Genomic DNA, 19,395 nt, shown 5'->3' with positions numbered 1-19,395 from the left:
CTCACCCACAAAATGGGGACAATGGTAGTTCTCACTTCACAGGGCTATTATATGACTGAAAGTAGATAACTTTCACAAAACTATGAAGTGCTGTGTAAATGCTAGCTAATGTTATGATGATTTAAAATGAACTAATGTCATACATTCAATTCTCTCCAGATTCTCCCCAGCAAACTGGAAACCTTCCTCTGTTTATTTTTATTATATTGGGGGACAGAAGAATGCTGCAGCCCTCCAGCTGTCTTCTATAGCCATGCACATTTCTAAACAATTGTCGTTTCCGCTTTTATTCTCCATTGAAAACCATCCTTGGTAACCTCAGTCATCCCTCCCTCCTACGCCTCCCCAGGAATGGGGAACCTCTAGGAAGGCAGGGTAGGGGTAGTGACAGGGCCACTGGAACTGGAGTCCAGGGTTTGAATTTTGAATTTGAGTTTGAATTCTGCCTCTGCTCCTTCCATAATAATAATCACAATAGGCAAGCATTTGTTCAGCACTTCCTATGCCTGTGTGTGCCTCTGACATGTACCCCTACTCTGAGCCTAGGCTAGGCACTGATTCTCTTATTGCTTTAGGCAACTCTTTACAACAGGATTTCTTAGACATCTCTGTGTCTCATGACCCCCAAGTTGTGCTGGTGAGTGTTTAACAACCAACTCTCCAAATGATACATTTTCAATTTCATATTTTCTCCATCACTTTCTTAAACCTAGACAATCAACAAAATAATAAGCCAAACCTTGATTTGTAGGGTTTTTTCGATTTCCAAAGAGCAATGTTCACTCAAATATATATATATATATATATATAAAATTTATTTTTTAACACTCACTTTTATAAGATTTTGAGTTCCAAATATTTTTCTCCCTCCCGTGCCCCCTCTCCAAGACAGAAAGCAATCTGACATAGGCTATCCATGTACAATCATATTATACGTGTCCACATTAGTCAAGTTGTGAAAGAAGCAGAATATAAGAGGAAAACCACGAGAAGGAAAAAAAAAAAACAAGAAATAAAAAAGAGAAAATAGTATGCTTCGATCTGCATTCAGACCCCATAGTTCTTTCTCTGGATGTAGATGGCATTTTCCATAATGTCACACAGAAAATTTAACAATCTGCTCTCACAAATAAGTCTCGGCAATCTGGTGAAGCCTAGAAAAACGTTTTTAAATGTATAAAACTAAAATACAGAGGATTACAAAATGAACCAATTATATTGAAGTACAGTTATCAAAATAGTTTCTAAAATTTCACACACCCCAGGTTAAGAACTCCAACTCTAAAACTTTACATTGTAGAGGGGGTGGCCAGTTGCAATAGGAAAGGGAGCTTCCTCACCTGGGAGTTCCCTAGAGCAATGGTTCTCAAAGTATGATCCAGAGGTCCCCCGGACCCTTTCAGGGGATCCGAGAAGTCAAAGGTATTTTCACAATGGTAATAAGATCTAATATTGTCAATATCCATAGATAGAACCCACAGAAACAAAAGCTCCTTGGGCCTCAATTTTGTAAGAATTGTCAAGCAGTCCTGACACCAAAAAGTTCCTATCGCCCTAGAGCTTAGGTCAAGGGATCTACTCCGGTCCCTACGGTGTTTCTGAAACTGTGCTTGTCCCTTGGAAGCTCCCGCCAGGAGCTCCCTAATTCTACTATGGAAACAAAATGAACTGAAGGAGATGAACCGATACGAAATAGATACGGGGGTTTCTTTGAGAAGGAGAGCGCTCGGAGCTGAAGGAGACGGGAGAAATTTAATGTAAAAGCTTGGCTTGATCGGAGCCCTGAAGAAAACCAAGGATTCTAAGAGACAGAGTTCACTGAAGCGAGAGTTCGTTCCAGGCAGAGGGGACGGTCAGTACAAAGGCTGGGAGGCGAGAAATGCCGCGTCTTGGCAGAAAGACAGAAATAATAGCCCCTATTTATATAGCGCTTGACATACTGTACTTGGCCCATTTGGTGTCCACAACCACCCTCTAAGAGTCGCTCCAAGTGACCTTGGGTAAGTCACGTTCCTCTCTAGGCCTCAGTTTCTTCCTCTGTAAAATGAAGGGGTTGCGCGAGTTCTAAGTCTATGCCAATGTGACTTCCTCGGCTTTGGGGGCTACCTCCCCTCTCCCTCAAGGTTCCTTAGACCCGCTTTCCCTCCACCGCCCCCCCCCCCCCCCCCCCCCCCCCCCAGCCACGCCCCCCCCCCCAACCCCTTCATTTTACAGAGGACCCCCGCCGGCCCCAGAAGCTCGGAGCACACCTGGAGCACACATTATGTTAACGAGCTTCTCGCCCCACCCGGCCGGCCCGGCCTCTTGGCTGGGGGCCGGGGGCGGGGCCATGCTAATTAGGAGTGTCCCGCTGCGCTGTCCCGACGCGGAGGCTGCGGGCAGCAGCGGGCGGGGCGGACTGGCCGGGGCAGCCGCTGCGATGGCCGGGGCGCTAGCGGGGCTGCCCGGGGGTTTTCCCGGGCCGCGAACGGAGCCGGCGCCTGACTCGGACTCGGACTCGGACTCAGAGGGGCCGGGCCCTCGGCGCGGAGCCGCCTCGTTGCTCCGCTCGCCGCAGGTTATTCACAGCGGCCACTTCATGGTGTCGTCGCCACACAGTGACTCGGTGCCCCGGCGTGGCACCCAGGAGGGGCCCGTGGGGCCGGGGGACTTCGGGCCGCGCAGCATTGACCCCACGCTCACTCGCCTCTTCGAGTGCATGAGCCTGGCCTACAGGTGAGCCGGAACGAGCAGGGACCCCCGACGGGCGCGAGGTGGCGAGCCCCCCCAGCCCAGGCCCGGAGGCACGACCCCCCAGAGCCCGCTGCCCATCGCTGGGTTGTCCCGCCTGTCCCAAGGTCCCCCCTCCCTCTCGTACCCGCGGCCACCCCTCCCCTTGCAGGCCCCCCAGAGCCCATCTCCCTCTTGCTAGGCTACCCCCATAACCTCGCCTGAGCCAGGATCCCCCTCCCCCCCACCCCTCACGCGGCCATCCTTTAGCTAGCACCTCGAGGCGGACACGCCGGAGCTCCTCCTCCCTGACCCGCCCCCAACACTAGCACCCCCCACCCCCACCCCTACCATCCCGGAGACACAGGCACAGGATCTGCCACTACCCCTAACCCCGTCCCGGGATGTGGCCCTCCCCCTGCTGTTCTGGGGACTCTGCGTGCAGACCCAGCGATTAGATACCTCGGTACAGACCCGACGAAGCCCCACGGCCCCAGGCCTTTCTTCCCTTGCTCTATCCCCTGGACACAGCCACCGGACTTTTCCTACAGACCACACTTCGGGGATCACTGTCCCTGAACACCTCGGGGAAAACCCACAGAGCTTCTTTAGTTTCCCTGAATCCCCCAAGTTTCCCCCCAATCCCCACCATCCTCCTGAGCTGGGATGGGGCATGTCCACTATAAAACAGGCTCCCAGGGGTTGTCTAACACACACCCCCAAACTGGCACCTAGACAGATCCAGCAGAGTACCCTCCCTCTGGACTGCTCTCTGCTGTCCCGGAGGGGAGAGGGGCTCTGGTGGTCCCCACAAGCACCATCCTCTCACCTCCAGGACCCAGAACTCTTGATCTTCCCCCTCCCCCTTCAATCTTGTTGTAAAGTGGCACCAACCTTAGTTCCTCCAGGATCCTCACCCTAAAACCCCTCACCCCCATCCTCGTGTGTGGAGGGGACCTTCCTCTACTCCCAGGATGCCCACTAAGATCTTCACTCCACAGAGGACCTCCCTGGATCCACGATTTCACCTCCTGGGTACTGGGGGAGGAGGGGTTCTGTTGGCCTAGAGGGAGCTAGTGGTAGGGCTTTGCTGCAAGGCTGACGCCTCCAACCCCATTTCTTCTTCCTGCTGGGGGCCCCTCAGATCGTTTGTCCCAGCAGGGGGCGCTGCAGCCTGCTAGAGGACCTCAGTCTGGGCCTGGCCAAAAGCCCCAGCTGCTCATGGTCTGGAGGGAGGGCTGAGCTGGGCAGCAGGGAGGTCCATATCTCTTGGCCACTGCTTCTGAGCTTGGAGCAGAGAGGTTCCAACCTAGGACCTCAAAGGGAGCTTTTGGGGGGGCTGACTGACAAAGGGTGAGAGCAGGTAGAGTGGGGAAGTCTAGCTCCAGCAAGTTCCCTAAGGTGTATAGGAACCCCTTTCCCTGCCCCCTCCTGGCCAGGCGCCCTGGATGTTCCAGAGCAAAGTTCCCAGAGCAAAGAACAGAACAACCCAGGAATTGGGATAAATTATCAACTGGGAATAGGAGAGGAGAAAGGGGGATAGGCCGACCTTGATCCTCTCTCTGTGCAAATATCTCTTTTCCTCCCCCCCCCTTCTGAGAAATGCTGGCATCCACTGCCTGCCCTTCCCCCTGCCCTCAAACACCCAGGGGTCCTGGCAGGGGGAGGAGAGTCACCTCCCTTTAGTTCCAGGAGGGAACATGGCAAGGGGGCGGTGGAGGGGCTCTTTTTTGATCAGCCGTGGGATTGGAGCCCTTGTTCCAGAAGCTGGGACTCTATTGGCCAGGCGAGCAGTGGGTAACCTTGGCCCACATGAATTGGCATAATGCCCAGGTCATGTTGCAACCCGATCGGCTGGGTGGCCAGGACCAATGTGGAAAGTTCAAATTCCCACCTCAACTCTCCTCCTCCCAGATCACGAGACTTAGTCTGGGGCATCTCAGGTCTTGAGTATGGCCTCACCCTAAAAGGTGTTAGGGTGCTTCCTGCCCCCTAACCACCGCCACCCAAAAAAGGACCCAAGCCTGTGGGAGGAATGTTAGTCCTGTCTCCAGGAGATCAGATCATAGGGAGAGGCTTTCAGACACTTGGGACACTGCTTCTGTGTCCTCCCAGTAGAAAATCCCGAGGATAGGGTACATCCCACGAAAAATCAGCCATGTTCCCCACTGTCCCTATAATATGGGGCCAAAGTTGTTGTCCAGAGGCTGCGGGGGATGAGTTTCTTTGAATCCTTCAGGTGGCCTCAGAGTTTCCTCCTTCCTTGCCCTCCCTGCTGTCCTGTCCTGCCTTCAGATTTGGGGACAAGTGGACTGTGGGCCAAGCCTGGGGGATGGGTCTCACCCTGGGCTTGGCCACTAAGAGTCCTGTCCCTCCCCCAGAGAAAAGATTCCCCTTGCACAAGCCAGCTCCCCCCAAATGGCTTCAGCCCCTCTCCTTCCCCTCCCCCCGTGGTAACACATGTGCTCTAAAAATAGTCTAGGCTGCACAGAGACGCAGTGTCCCGAGAACCCAGGAGTCCTATCTTCTAATGAGCTGGCCTCCTGCAAGGCTGGAGGTGGGCAGACTCCAGACCCCTTCCCAGGAGGGATGTGAGCACTGAAGGGTTCCCCTACCTGGGTAGGCTGGCAAGCCTAGGAGCAAGGCATGGAATGGACCTCTTAAACCTGGGCACTCATCCCCCCAGCAGTGTTGGGGGTGTAAACTATAACCACACTCATGCATTCATATATTGGGATATCTGAGGGGTAGAGGGAAGACTCAGCTAGTTCTAGGCAAGAGACATTGAAAATAGTGCTCGGCGACTTATTTGGAAGAATGCCTTGCATAAGAATTCCAGGGCTAGCTTTGGAGTCAGGACTGAATTTAAACCTGTCTCAGACTCTTACTAGCTGTGTGTCCCAGGGCAAGTCCCTTGATTGATCTTGGTCTCAGTTTCCACATCTATAAAATGGGGATAATAATTGCAGCTTTCACAAACTTGTTGTAAGGATCAAATGAGGTCATATTTTTCAAGTGTTTTATATCAATAATGTTAGCTGTTATTCCTTGTCTCTAGCCAGGGGTGGGGGGTTGTGCTAAGAAGCTTGAAGTGATAAATGCCAAGAATGCCAGCATCCTACCAGGGGTTGAGAATGTCGGCAAGATCCAGCAAGGGCTATGCTGGAGAGGCTCAGGAATCAGTACAGGCTGGATAATGGCAATTTCCTGGAGAAAGAATTTGAAACCCAGAAGAAGCAACATTTGAATGGTGGACTGTGGGCCCAAGTTTTCAGAGGGGCCTTCCATATGGTCTCATCTGAACCTTACAACATCCCTGGAGATGACTGAAGGAGAGACTGCAGGATAGGGAATGGCCCTGTGATCTCATTGCTATGGGGGACTCCCAGGTGAGGAACCTTCTTCTGTCAATGCCTCTGCAACTTGGAGTCTGAGACAGTTGCCTGATTGTGGAGTGACTTGCCCAGGCGAGGCTTAAACCCAGGTCTTCCTAATTCCAAACCCACCTTTTTATCCACATATGACTCCTGCCTCTCTGTGGGTATTGTTATCCCTGTTTTTTGGATAACAAACAAAGTCTTGGCGGGGAGGGTTATGAATTGCCTATGGTCACACAGTTATTCCAGTGTCAAGTATTATCCCCATTTTATAGATAAGAAAACAGGCTCGGGGAGTATAATTGTGAATTGTCCACGATCACATAACTAGTAAAGTAAAAAGAGTACCTCTTCCAGACTCTGAGTCTAGGACTATATTAAGCTATGCTTGGCAATACCCTAACTGCCCCTAGAGGGACTTCTTTCCGGAGAAGAAAGTAGCAGTGATGCTGCTCTATCCAGAGGAAGATGTTCAGAATGGTAAGACAGTCTAGATCTGGGAGTGTTTAGCCTAGAGAAGAGTAGACTTGTGGGACATATGAGAAGAGCTATCAAATGGAAAAGGGAGTCATTCATTCAGGAAACATTTATTAAATGTGTGCCATGTTCATAGTATTATCTGTGGGAAGGATCATAAGTGCTTACTGTGTTCAGAGTATCTTCTGTAGGAACCTATGAAGTTTAGAAAAGACAAAGACTTGGTCCTTTCCCTCATGGAGCTTACCATCTAGTAGGTGGGGAAGACACAGTTAAAAAGAATTCTGATCTGCAATGTTACATATACCCCTTGGAGCTTGCACAAGCAAGTTCCATGTGAGGTCCAAGAGGAAGGTCATTATGGACCAAAGATATCAGGGAGGCAATATGGAGACGGTAGTTTTGGAGTTAGGTTTGAAAGGTTGGAGTGGGATTCAACAGAGTGAAAAGGGCATTACAGGAATAGAAAATGGCAGAAGGGAAGGGCATGATGGGAGTTCAGGGCATTCTGGGAGACAGAAGAGGTCGACTCAGATGGTACATCATGGAGATAGGGCATGGAACATGGCATGGAGACTGGGTACCTGACTAGGGGCTAGGTTCAATCTCTTCTGTTCCAGGGGGCAGAATTAGGACCAATAATAGAAGCTACAGGGAGGAAGACTTTACCTCACTGTGAGGAAGAACTTTCTAACAACCAGTTATCCCACAACTGGGTGAATGGGGCATCTTGTGATACCCCGAGTTCTCTGGTCTCTAGAAGTGTTCGGGAAGACATTGGATGTCCGCCTGTCAGGGATGCCTTAAAGAAGACTCCTGCCCTGGCTGGGAGAATCCACCAATCAGTCAACAAGCATTTAGGGACTGGGAAGACAAAGACAAGCGAAATAACCCCAGCTCTCAAGGAGCTCACAGTCTATAGGGTCATGGGAGCTCACAGTCATATAGGGACATACAAACAGCATGTGCCAGTATGAGTGAATAAAAAAAAAATTAAATAGCAACAAATACAAATGCAGAAACATCATTTAGAAGCCGTCTGCTCCAGCCCCCTCATATTACAGCTAAGGAAACTGAGACTCAGAGATTCAAGTGACTTTCCCAGGATCACACAACTAAGAAGTGTCTGAGGTCAATTCTGAGCCACTCCAAGCAGAGGGTCTAGTGTCCTAATATTGCTCTGATTAAGAATAATTCAGCAGCCAAACACCAGGTAATGGTGGTGGGGTGAGGCGCTTGCCCCTGAAGGCATCAGAGAAGGCTGGTATTGGAGGTGATGCTGATCTTTGAAATAAACCAAGGGAACTAGGAGGTAAGGCAACCTAGTCATGGAGGAGGCCTCGGCAAATGCGGGAGTGCGGCCGCTGGAATGTCCAGTATAAGAAACGCCAAGGAGGCTGCTTGGAAAAGTAATATAGGGGGCGGCCAGGTAGCACAGCGAGTAAGAGCACCGGCTCCAGTGTTGAGATAGACCTGGAGATCGAATCCCGGGCTCAGACACTTAGCAACCACCCAGAAACACCTGGCCGTGTAACCTTGAGCAAGTTACTTAACCCCAATTGCTTAGGGGTGGCCAGGTGGCTCAGCGAGTAAGAGCACCGGCTCCAGTGTTGGGACGACCTGGAGATCGAATCCCGGGCTCAGACACTCAGCACCACACCCAGAAACAACTGGCCGTGTAACCTTGAGCAAGTTACTTAACCCTGATTGCTCAATTAAAAAAAAAAAAAAGAAAAGTAATATAGAATGAGGCTGGAAAGGTAGGTTGGAGCCAGGTCATGAAGGGCTTTAAATGGCCAACAGAGGAGTGTATGTTTGATTCTGGGGACCATAGGGAGCCAGTGGAATTTTATTGAACAGGAATGCTACCTAGATCTGTGCTTTAGGAAAGCCACAGGGAGAAGGGACTGGAGAGGGAAGAGGCTGGAGGGGCGGAGGCCAGTTCCGAGGCTCCTGCAAGGATCCAGGCTAGAGGATTGAGGGCCTACATTAGGGAAGCTGGAAGCTTCCACCTCTAAGATTCTAGAGTTCTCTGATTCCCTGGCTTTCTCCAGATCATAGTAGCTGACAGCACCAGGCAAGCCCAGGCATCCTGCCTGCCCATCTCAGGCTCTAGCCCTTACCCCCTCTTCCTCCATGCCCTATAATGAGCCCAGTGTCTTTCAGATCTGTTTCTTACACTAGTAGACCCCCCAACACACACAGCTGCTGGCATCTACAAAGTCCCCTTAGCTCCTACTACCCTCTGTTCTTTCTCTCTGAGTTGGAGTGGTCCGGTCCCTGCCTGGGGCAGGGCTCCTCTCCTGCCTTTAGGCTCATCAAGTGGCCCTTGCTGGCCTCTTTCTCTCTGCTCCCCATCCCAAGCCTCTTTACCTGCTTAGACTTTAAAGTCTTTGCCGTTGAAGGCTTAGCAATCCTCTCTCATTCCTTTCAAAGCTCTTAACCTGACATCTCCAGACTCAGTCCATTGCTCCTTTTGCTGTTCCTGAACCTGCCAGAGATAGCTGGCACAGTGGCTAGAGTGCTGGACCTGGAGCCCAGAAGACCGGAGTTCAAATCCTGCCTGTCACACTTACTAGCTCTGTGATCCTGGGCACATCACTTAATAACCACTCTGAGTCTAGTTTCCTCATTTGTAAAATGAGGGCCTTGGTCCCTTCCAGGCCTGAGGCTCCAGATGGGAAGAGTGAAGCCCAGTTTGTCTGGGGAACGAAGGGGCTGGAAGCCCCACCCTCCCTCCCCTCCATTTCTTCTTCCTTCCCAGATGGTGTTTTTTTTCTGGGGCAGGCAACAAATGATATGCATGTGCCTGGTATTATGTACACTGTGTTAGAGCAATGAGGCCTCTCACTCCTGGGGCCTCAGACCAGCCCCCTCCAGCTGCTGCTGAACAAATACAGAGCCTGGAGACCGGGGAAGGCACAGATGGAGGTGGAGGGGGGTGGTGGGAGAGCGAACGCAGGGGAAGGGGCAGGGGCAGGGGGAGGAGCACACTTTGGTGCTAGAGCCTTCTGATAAGCCCCAGCCCTGAGCTAGGAAAGGAGCAGGCCTGATTTCAGCCAGACTCCTTGAGGGGCTGACGGAGGCCACAGAGCATAGTGAAAAGGGCACCAACTCAAGGGTCAGAGGACCTGAATTCAGCATCTCCCTCTGAGGCTTACTGCTTCTGTGAGCTAGGCAAGTCCCTTTGTCCCCTGTGCCTCAGTTTCCCCTCCTGTAAAAGGACCTCTGGGATCCTCCTATGAGTCAGAGATCTTTGGGGCCTGTGCAGTAGAATCATTGATAGCGTCCACTCTCCAAGATGCCGGGCTGGCCTGAACTTGTCCCAGGGCATATTCCTGGAGCAAGCTGTACCTACGTAGAACAAGTGAAGTTTGACCTCGGGGTATTATCATGGGAGGGGGTACACTTCCCCCCGCCCCCAGCAGTGACTCCTCAGTTCATGATACTTTATAGGGAAGAGCTGGGACCTGAGCAGTTGGACACCACCCAGGGACTTGGATTCCAGGGAACCCACCGAGTCAGACCCAGCCGGCAGGGTAGAGGGAGCTGTGCCAGGCCAAGGGCTCCCTATGGGCAGTCATTTTGGCCTGTCCCCACATAGGATGACTTTTCTTCCTTCCAAAGTCCCCCTGTAACCATGCAGATAAAGCAGAGTGCAGATGAGACTGGGAGACCCCTTGAGAGCACTACACAGGACAGAAGATGTATGGGAACTGGGGAAACCAGGAGGGAACCGGCACTGAGGAATGCTGGGAGGGAGACGGCTCCTCACCCTGTCCTGTGCCTCTGTTTCCCTGCCCTTTACCCTCCCCATTGCAGCCAAACTGAACATGTCTCATTTCTCCTGGCATGCCTCTGTTGGGACTAATCTGATGAGTAATTTCAGCTAAGGTGTTAATGGCTGATACTGAGTTAATGTGTTACCATATTTCCCAGATAATATAATTACAGAGCTGTGAATGTTAGCAATGGAAGAGGGAAACTGAGGTCCAGAGAGGGGAATCAATCAATCAACATTTATTAAGCCCTTACTATATACAAGGCTCTATGCTAAGCATTGAGAATACCAAAACAAAAGTGGAACAGGCCCTGCCTTCAAGGAGCTTACATTCTAGTGTCCATATGAATCTTTGGGGATACAGAAAATGGACAAAATGAATACAATGTAGTTCAGGGACATGAGATACACAAATAGTTGGCGGGAGGAGGGAAAGGCTTAATGTACTTGAACAGAGACCAGAAGGAAAGCAGGGATTCTGTGATACAGGAGTACAGACCAGACCAAGGCAAAGACGGGGAGGTGGGAGATGGAGCATTCTGTATGAGAAATAGCAAATAGACCAGCATGGCTGGGACTATAGAAGGGAAGGAAGAGAGTCAAGTGCAAGGAGACTGCGAGGGTAGATGGAACCAAATTGGAGAGAGTATTGTACACCAGAGAAAGGCATTAATATATATATAGGGGGCCTGGAGTTCATTGAGTGAGTCCCTGTTATACTTGAGGAAAAATACCTTTAGGTGCTGGGTAGAGGACAGGCTGGACTGAGAGTAGGCCTGAGGCAGGCACTCTGTTAGCAGGCTCTGCCCAGGATCACACTGGTATCACTGGGAATCACTGGTAAATCCAGAACAGCATCCCATTGTCCTGACTCCTAGTACAGGGGGTCTTTGCCTCAAACACATAACATATAACACAGCTGAAATTTGCATTTTAATGAGGATTTTTTTTTACTTTAACTCAAAGGAGTGAAAGGTGGGAATTTCAGAGGTGACCGGCACATGAGGAAGATGGGGTAGGGGGCAGTCATAGGGGAATTTGGGGTCCCTGCCAACAACCAGATACCAGGTGCCTGCCTACTGCCATTGTATGAGGATTGGAGGTGGGCATCTGAAATGCCCCCTGGTGGCAGTGACCAGAGCTGGGGGAGGGGACTGGCCTTCCCCACTTCTGTCCTTCTGTCCTCCCTGACCCAGACCTCTTCTGTCCCTCACAGTGGGAAACTGGTGTCTCCCAAGTGGAAGAACTTCAAAGGCCTGAAGCTGCTCTGCAGGGACAAGATTCGCCTCAACAACGCAATCTGGAGGGCCTGGTACATCCAGTGTGAGTGGGGGTGGGCAGCCAGCCAGCGGCGGGTAGCTGGGCTGGGGCCTCTGCTTTCCCTTGCTCCCCTCCTCAGCCCACACTGAGCTTTGTGCTTCTCCCCCAGTCATGGCCTTCTCAGGTACAAAACACACCTCGTCCAGGAAGACTCACAGAATCTCCAACTTGGGCTCCTGGTAGCATAGATGTGGAGTGACATCAATCACAGGACCAGAGATTCCGAGGAAGGAGTGACTTTAGAGGTCAAATCCCACCCCTGACGAACTGTGTTAGAGTTCAGCAGCTAGGTCTCAGCTATGTACACTGGGCCTCCCTGAGCCTCAATTTCCTCATCTGTAAAATGAGGGCTTTGGACTAGTCCCTTGGCAGCTCTGATCCTATGAGACAGTCCAGCCCCCTCTTTGACACAAGAGAGACTAAGGGCCTAAGAGATGAAGTAACTTGTCCAAGGTCCCACAGGTGGGTAGTTGCAGCAGGAATTCAAACCCGCTCCCTCTGACTCCAGATACAGCACCTTGCCCACCACATGCAATGGGTGCTTGACTCAGAAGAGCACCAGCCACATCCCTGGAGTCACAGCTACAGTCCATCAGACTTGAGATTTTGGCAGTCAGTTTGAGGGAACCCAAGATCACCCCCTTCCATCATCTCAGGATAAAGATAAGCCTCACCCACTCCCAGCTCCCTATAGCTAACTAAGGTGGATGTGTCGCTCAAGGCTTGTCCTTACATAGCTGGAGCCTCTTCATATACTCAGCCTATCCCCTCTCAGGGGGGAATGAGCTCCTTATTTAAGGCCTCAGAGTTAAGAAGACCTGGGTTCCAGTTCTACCTTTAATACATTGCCTCAGTGACCTGGAGTCCCAGGCAACAGGTTGCAGAGAAAATGCTGGTCTGCCTTTAGTGAATGGAATTTCCTCATCCTGGAGTTCCCTATGTCAATGAAATCCCAAGTCTGGTCCTTATCCCCAGGGCCATCCAAAAGGCTTCTTCCTTTCAGACCCAGCTGTAGCTGCAAGATTTCAATCAGCAAGCACTTTAGCCCCTACTATGTGCCAGGCTTTGGGAAAGGATACATGGATACAGCACCTACTACGTGCCAAGTACTGTGCTTTGCACTTTTTACACATATCTCATTGGATAATTTTTACGGGGGATACAGAGATTAAAATGAGACAGTCCCAAAGAAAATTTGAAGTCACAAAATCATAGATCTTAAAGAATTAGAATTTCCAAAGTGAAGTGAGTAATTCAAGTACGATTCAGTCCCCATTTTACAGCCAAGGAAACTGTGTCAGAGTCAGGACCAGAACCCAGGTCTGAACCCTCTGAACCTGACGTTCTTTCTGTTATGTATTCAGGAAGTGTTATGAGTGCAGACCCCTCCCTGCACTCCTTTCACCAGTAATAGCTAGCATTTGCATCATGCTTTAAGATTTGCAAAGGGCTTTTAAGATATTCATTCATTCTTTCCTCACCATCACCCTGAGAAGTAGATGGCAATTATTATCTCCATTTTACAGAGAAGGAAACTGAGGCAGACAGAATGGGGAGGCAGGAAAAGTAGGAAACATAGTCCCTTAGTGGAGCCAGGGAGATAAGTCTAGCCCCCAAGAAACCAGGCAGTGGGAAAGGCTTCTTTCCTTCTAAACTGTCTTTCCCATTGTCTTCTCTGCCCCTGGACATCCTTTGGGCTTCCTCTCCCTGGACCCCCTCCAGCTCCCTGATAGTCTTTCCCAGTGTGTAAGAATGAAGGAACTATCCAAGGTCTTCCTTGGGAAGGAGGAGGAGAAAGGTGCCACTCTCTTGTGGATCCCTTCCCTAGTGCCAGACGACTGGGGGGAAGGGGGGGTTGCCTTCTGGGCCTCCCTCCAAGCTCCATCGCTGGGAGCTTAGTGGGTGAGGACTCTCCCAATGGAGCTCCAGCCCAGAAGCCTCAAAGGCTTGCCTCCCTCCTCCAATAAAAGCTTTGTTTCAGGACTTAGAGTCAGGGCCTAGCCTCTTGCAGGCTCGATGCCTAGGATTATACATGGAAAGTTGAAGACCTCAGAGGCCACCTAGGCTAAGCCCCTCATTTCACATCCAAGGAAACTGAGCCCCAGGCTGGTCAAGCTACCTTCCTCAAGTCACAGGGCATGCCAGGAGGAATTTGAACCCAGGCCTTCTGAGAGCAGAGGGAGGGCACTTTCCACTGTACTGAGCTATACCGAGTTCTCGCGTATTCCCTTTACCCTCTTGGCAAGGCCCTTAGACCTCCCGGGGGTCTCTGTGCCCCAGGTTGGCAGACCCTGTCTTGGGGAGTGAAGGGACTTGGCCAGGGCAACATAGCCAAGGGTCAGAGGGGAGACTTGAACTCAGGTCTTCCCAACTCCAAGGCCAGTTCTCTATCCACCACAACGTGCCACCTCCCTGATTTGTTGTTTTGTTTCTTTGAGGGGGGAGGGACCATCAGGAATAGGCGACTTGTCGAGGATCACACAGCTAGTAAGTATCTGAGGTCAAACTTGAACTCAGGTCCTCCTGACTCCAGGGCCAGTGCTCTAATCACTGCCCCACCTAGCTGCCCTCCAATTTATAATGTTTATAATAACAGTACTGCGGAGGAAGTCTAGCACAGAAGTGAGAGTCCCCTTGTGTGGCTCTTAGGCTGGGCTCTAGGACGCTTGTGAAGGGGGCTAGGGGGTGGCATTGGTGCCACAAGCCACCAGTGTGTGGTCCCGTGGAAGAGTGCTGGCTGTGGCCTCACAGAGCCTGGATTCAGATCGCTCCTCAGACCCTTGCTACCTGTGTGACCGAACACACGAAAACACACAAACACAAAAATAGCTCATGATGAGTGAGATGAAACAATTTGTTTCTGATGGAATCTGATTCAGTTCGTATTATAGGGAATTACCAGAGAGGAAGGTCCTTGGACGAGCACATATTGGCAGCTGCTTTACAATTTATAGTCTTAGAGAGTAATCTGGGGCTACTGAAAGATTACTCAGCATGACATAATAGCTAGTCTGTGTTAGAGGCAGGACCTGAACTCAAGGCTTCATTAAAGTGAAGGGGACAGTCAGTCTTTGCTGTGACGGAAAGGATGGAGGGTATAGTCTGGGTGCCTTCCTGGAGGAGGTGAACTTGGGCCTGGGCCTGGTGGTTCTGAGGGCTTCCATCTGTCTCTGTGAGCAGGGTGCTGGGGGGAGGCAGCTGGGACACTGAGGCCTGACTTGGCCCACCCTCTTCCCAGATGTCCAGCGGAGGAAGAGCCCCGTCTGTGGCTTCGTGACCCCTCTGCAGGGGTCTGAGGCAGATGAACACCGAAAACCAGAGGTATTGGAGAGCCGCCCTCTCCTCTGAAGGGCGATTGCTGTAGCCACCCCTGGACTCTCACTGGGGAGCAGCCCCGTCTTCCTCCCTCTGCTGCCTCTCTGACTTCAGACTGGCTTCACTGGGGCAGAAGGACCAGGGCTATCAGACAGAGTGGGGAGGGTGGAGGGTGGGGAAGGGGGAAGAATCGGGAAGGTGCTCCTGGGTGGCCTCCATGACCTCCCCATGGGCCCTGTCCCCCGCCTCCCCAGGCCGTGGTGCTGGAGGGAAATTACTGGAAGCGGAGGATTGAGGTTGTCATGCGAGAGTACCACAAGTGGCGGATTTACTACAAGAAACGCGTGAGTGTGTAAGAGGGGCCGGTGTCCCCACAGAAGCCAGCCCAGGCCCCCGAGCTGTGTCCAAAGCAGGGTCTCTCCAGGCTGAGCCGGCGCCAGAGTCAAGGCTGAGGTTGGAAGCCCAGCCTGGCCTCATAGCTCTTCTAGTGACCTGCCAGCCCTTCCCTTCCCTGGATGGAGATACCTTTCTCCACAGCCAGCCTTGCAGCACCACCTAGTGGCCATGTGGCACCCCCATGTCCTCCCACCTCCCAGAGCCAGGGTCCTGGGGGAGAGGGGCTCCTGACGGTGGGAAGGTAAGCCAGAGGGGATGTTTTGGTGCTGCATGCTAGGATCCAACCCTCTGTGTGTCCCTGCAGCTTCGAAAATCCAGCAGGGAAGGGGATCTCTTGGCCCCCAAGCAGGTAGGTGCCCCTGGGGAGCAAAGGAAAAGCTGGGGAAGAGGGAGGGAGATGAAAAACTCTATGTTGGAGAAGGGAATGTGATTTTTAAAAAAAAATCAGTGTGACAAGGGGATAGAAGCAGGGGCTGAGAGAAGGCTCCTGGGGGTAGGAAGTCGGGGGACCCCTGACCCACCAGTTGGCTGGGCAGCACCATCTCCCCAGCTAGAGGGGGGAGAAGGATATGCAGCCTGTGCAGGATCACTGATAGGAGCCATCCCTGTAGCAGGGGTTGGGTGATGGGGGGGAGCAGACAGCAGGGTGACCCCTGTCCCGCTGGCTTGCTGGTTGGTGCCGTCTCCCCAGGAAGAGGGGGGGTGGAGGCCACCAGAGCGATGGTGCGAGCAGCTCTTCTCCAGTGTGGTGCCGGTGCTGTTGGGGGGGCCCGAAGAAGAGCCAGGGGGCCGGCAGCACCTCGACTTGGACTGCTTCCTGTCCGACATCTCCGACACACTCTTCACCATGACCCAGCCCAGTCCTGCCCCACTCCAGCTGCCTCCTGATGATGGTGAGAAGCCCATACTCTAGCACTGGGGTTCTAATATTAGGGGGGACCTCCAGTGGGATGGATGGCTCATAGAGATCTGAAAGGGTCGTTGGAGTACCTTGTTTTAAAGTAGGAAACTAAGGCACAAAAAGGTTTGTGACTTTAAGGTCATAGGATCTCAGATATGGAGCTAGAAGGGCCTTTGGAGGTCATATAAGGCAACCCCTTCATTTTACAGATGGGGAAACTGAGGCACAGAGAGGTTTGTGACTTCAGGACCATAGGGCTGGAAGAGAACTCAGAAACCACCAGCCCAATCCCTTCATTTCATTTATTTATGTGTTTATTTTTGCCTTTTTGGAGGGCAATTGGGGTTAAGTAACTTGCCCAAGTGTCTGAGTCCGGAATCGAACTTGTGTCCTCCTGACTCAGGGGCCAGCGCTTTACTCACTGCGCCACCTAGCCGCCCATCAATCCCCTCATTTTATAAAGACAGGGAAGTGCCTTCACTTCTGGATTATAGGATCATAGCTCTAGAACTGGGAGGGGCCACTGAGTTCAAACCCCTCCCCCATTTTACAGATGAGGAAACTGAGGCCCAGGCATTGTAGTGACTTTCCCAGTCACACCAGATGATGAGTGGCAGAGTCAGGATTTGAACCCAAGCCCCAAGACTCCAAATCCAGTGCCCTTTCTGCTGTACAGTGCCTCTCTGCTGGATGTCATACCATACTAGGGTATCTAGGCCTGTTTCCTCATCTGTAATGAAGGAGTTGGATTAGATGACCTCTAAAATGACATTGGGAGGAAGGGGAAAATCCTCATTGGAGAAAATCTGGGACCATCCCCTGGAAGAGACCTTGGCTGGAAGGACTGGGGGGCCCTGGGCAGAGGATTCGGGGGTGCCCAGCAGTGAGGTAGACTGGAAAATCTCTCCACTGCAGCAGGGGCTGAGGTATTACTGAAAGATACTTAGCTTAGAGAAGCCTGGCAGGGGCTGGGGGAGGGATGGCATGCTAGCTCTCTTCAGAGATATGGAGGTGGAGCTGGGCTTACCCTGCATAGCCACAGAGGGCAGAACCAGGAACCAAGAGGCCAGCACAAGCTTGTTGTCCAGCTGCCCGGAAGGGAGTGAATGGGCCCTCCATGGATGATGGGTCCTCATGGAATCACACACTCTCAGTGATGGCCTCCAGCTTGTCTTTGGAGGACACTAATAAGGAGGGACCTCTGGCTTCGCTCCCTGCTGGTCTCACACAGACCAGATGACCCTGATGAGGCATTTAGAGAGAATTCTTGGTCAGTAGTAGCTTGCACTAGGTGGCCTCTGAGGTGTCTTCTTGCTCTGGGCTTCTGTGATTCTGTAAGAACCCTGGGAGGGGATTAGGGGAGCTCTCTATCATGAGGCTATGAGAGTATGAAGGTGGGCATGGATGGCCTAGCAGTCCATTCCTCCTCCAGCCTCTCCTGACACTGCCTCCGCCCTCCCCCTCAGCCTACATTGGCAATGCTGACATGATCCAACCAGACCTGACCCCCCTGCAGCCCAGCCTGGACGACTTCATGGATATTTCAGGTGAGGGGGGCCAGGAGAGCTGGAGCCAGGCCCAAGGCCAGAACCACAGAATGCTGTGGGGGAGGGGGATATACTGAAGAATGATCATGGCTGCAGCAAAAGGCTCTCGTTCCGGCCCTAAAGATGTCTGCATATACATCTCCTGAGCCACCAATGGCTTCATGGAAGGGAAGCCTCAGACCTGTAGTGTCCTGGGAAAGAATAACAAGTCAGTGTTGCTCATTGCAAAGAATGGGGATTTAATTCTGGGGATGAAGGTTCAGTACTAGGGACAGTTCACCATCAAGGTTGGAGTTTAGAGGCAGGGAGGAGGGCTCTGTGTCAGATGGGAGACTTCAGGGCTGGGCTAGGACTTCACTGTCAGATATGGGGTCTGAGTATATTGGGGACAGGGGCCCAGTGCCAGGGCTGAGGATGGGGGATCAGTGCTCAGGATAACAGTTCAGGGCTGAGGACAGGGGCTCTGTGTCAGGGCTGGGGGCCTAGGGCTGGAGATACAGGCTCATTGCAAGTGATAGGGACCCAATTTCAGACAGGGCAATGTAGTGCTGAGAGTGAGAGCTCAATGTCACGAATGGGTGCTCAGTGCTGGGGATAAGGATTCAGTACCACAGATGGAGACTTAATGTTAGGGAGAGGGGCTCAGTATCAGGGATGGGAACTCAGTGTGATAAAGTCTTAGGGTTGGGAATGGGGGTTCATTGTGGGGGGTAGGACCTCCCTGCCCTGGATGGGGCCTCGGTGCTCAAGACTGGGGCTGATACAAGGGAGCAGAGCTCACACAGAAGAGCAGTTTGGACACAAGAAGAATTAGTCTAAATCTAAGGTGGAAAAACCTTCTCTCTCAAGTCAGAGCCAAGGTTCCCTGGAGTCCCCAGCACCAGGGAAGGGAGCTAGTTTGAGAGTTGAGATAGGGGTTGGTGCACTCATTGCTCCCCCCACAAAGGTTTCTTAGGTCTGCCAATCAAGAGACAGAAGCCAATAGGGACCTGGGAATGAGGAACCACCCCATGCCTCCATGCCTGCCTGACCCAGCCATGGGGAGAGGGGAGGTGGCTGCCTCAGGCAGAAGTGGAGATGGCTGGACTTGGGGAGCAGGCTGGCCCTGCTTGGGGACAACCCTGGCTGGGGATGGACACCCGAACATCAGGTAGGAAAAGGCAGCCTGTAAACAGTGGCAGCCCAGACTTTCCCCAGGTCATGCCAGGTAAGGCGAGAGAAGGGGAGACCACTGAATCCTGGGTAGCCATTAGGGAGAGGAGGCTGGGCAAGAAGAGTCTGAACTGAGGGCATGTGAAGTCATGCTCAGGGCAGCTTCCATATGGGCTTGGCCTTGGTCAAGTACCCAAAGCTGAGGGCACTAGTGGTATTAGGCTAGGGATGGTGTTGGGGACTTTGGTGACCTGCACATTACCTCAATTCAAAGAAGTTTTCAGTTCCTGCCTTTGGAGTGATAGATAAAATGATAGTCATTTGGGGTTTAGTGCTGGACAGGTGGGTTCATTGTTGGGGAAGGGACTTAATGAAAGAGGTGAAGGTTCAGGCCCAGGGAGGAGGGGTCACTGTCCAGGG

The 19,395-nt window shown here is 52.1% G+C and overlaps 1 protein-coding gene across 2 annotated transcripts in view; it reads left to right on the top strand.

Moving 5' to 3' along the window:
- The first annotated feature begins 2,371 nt into the window (after positions 1-2,371).
- MLXIPL (MLX interacting protein like) overlaps positions 2,372-19,395 on the top strand; it is a 28,716-nt gene continuing 11,692 nt past the window's right edge. Inside the window, exons 1-7 of one of the 2 annotated variants that reach the window (XM_069089482.1) lie at positions 2,372-2,715; positions 11,561-11,667; positions 14,903-14,985; positions 15,234-15,323; positions 15,680-15,724; positions 16,067-16,268; positions 17,743-17,823. In XM_069089482.1, coding sequence (XP_068945583.1) covers positions 2,420-2,715; positions 11,561-11,667; positions 14,903-14,985; positions 15,234-15,323; positions 15,680-15,724; positions 16,067-16,268; positions 17,743-17,823 — 904 coding nt within the window. In that variant the 5' untranslated portion in view covers positions 2,372-2,419. The remainder of the gene's footprint in view (positions 2,716-11,560; positions 11,668-14,902; positions 14,986-15,233; positions 15,324-15,679; positions 15,725-16,066; positions 16,269-17,742; positions 17,824-19,395) is intronic. The other variant, XM_069089481.1, reaches the window with a different exon arrangement.

The sequence above is a fragment of the Petaurus breviceps genome, unplaced genomic scaffold (assembly GCF_028583685.1).
Source record: "Petaurus breviceps papuanus isolate PSGF00001 unplaced genomic scaffold, PetGlider_PUasm1.0 186, whole genome shotgun sequence".
NCBI lineage: Eukaryota > Metazoa > Chordata > Mammalia > Diprotodontia > Petauridae > Petaurus > Petaurus breviceps.
Note: the sequence above shows the minus strand (reverse complement) of the source record. Positions and strands in the feature narration are given on the sequence as shown.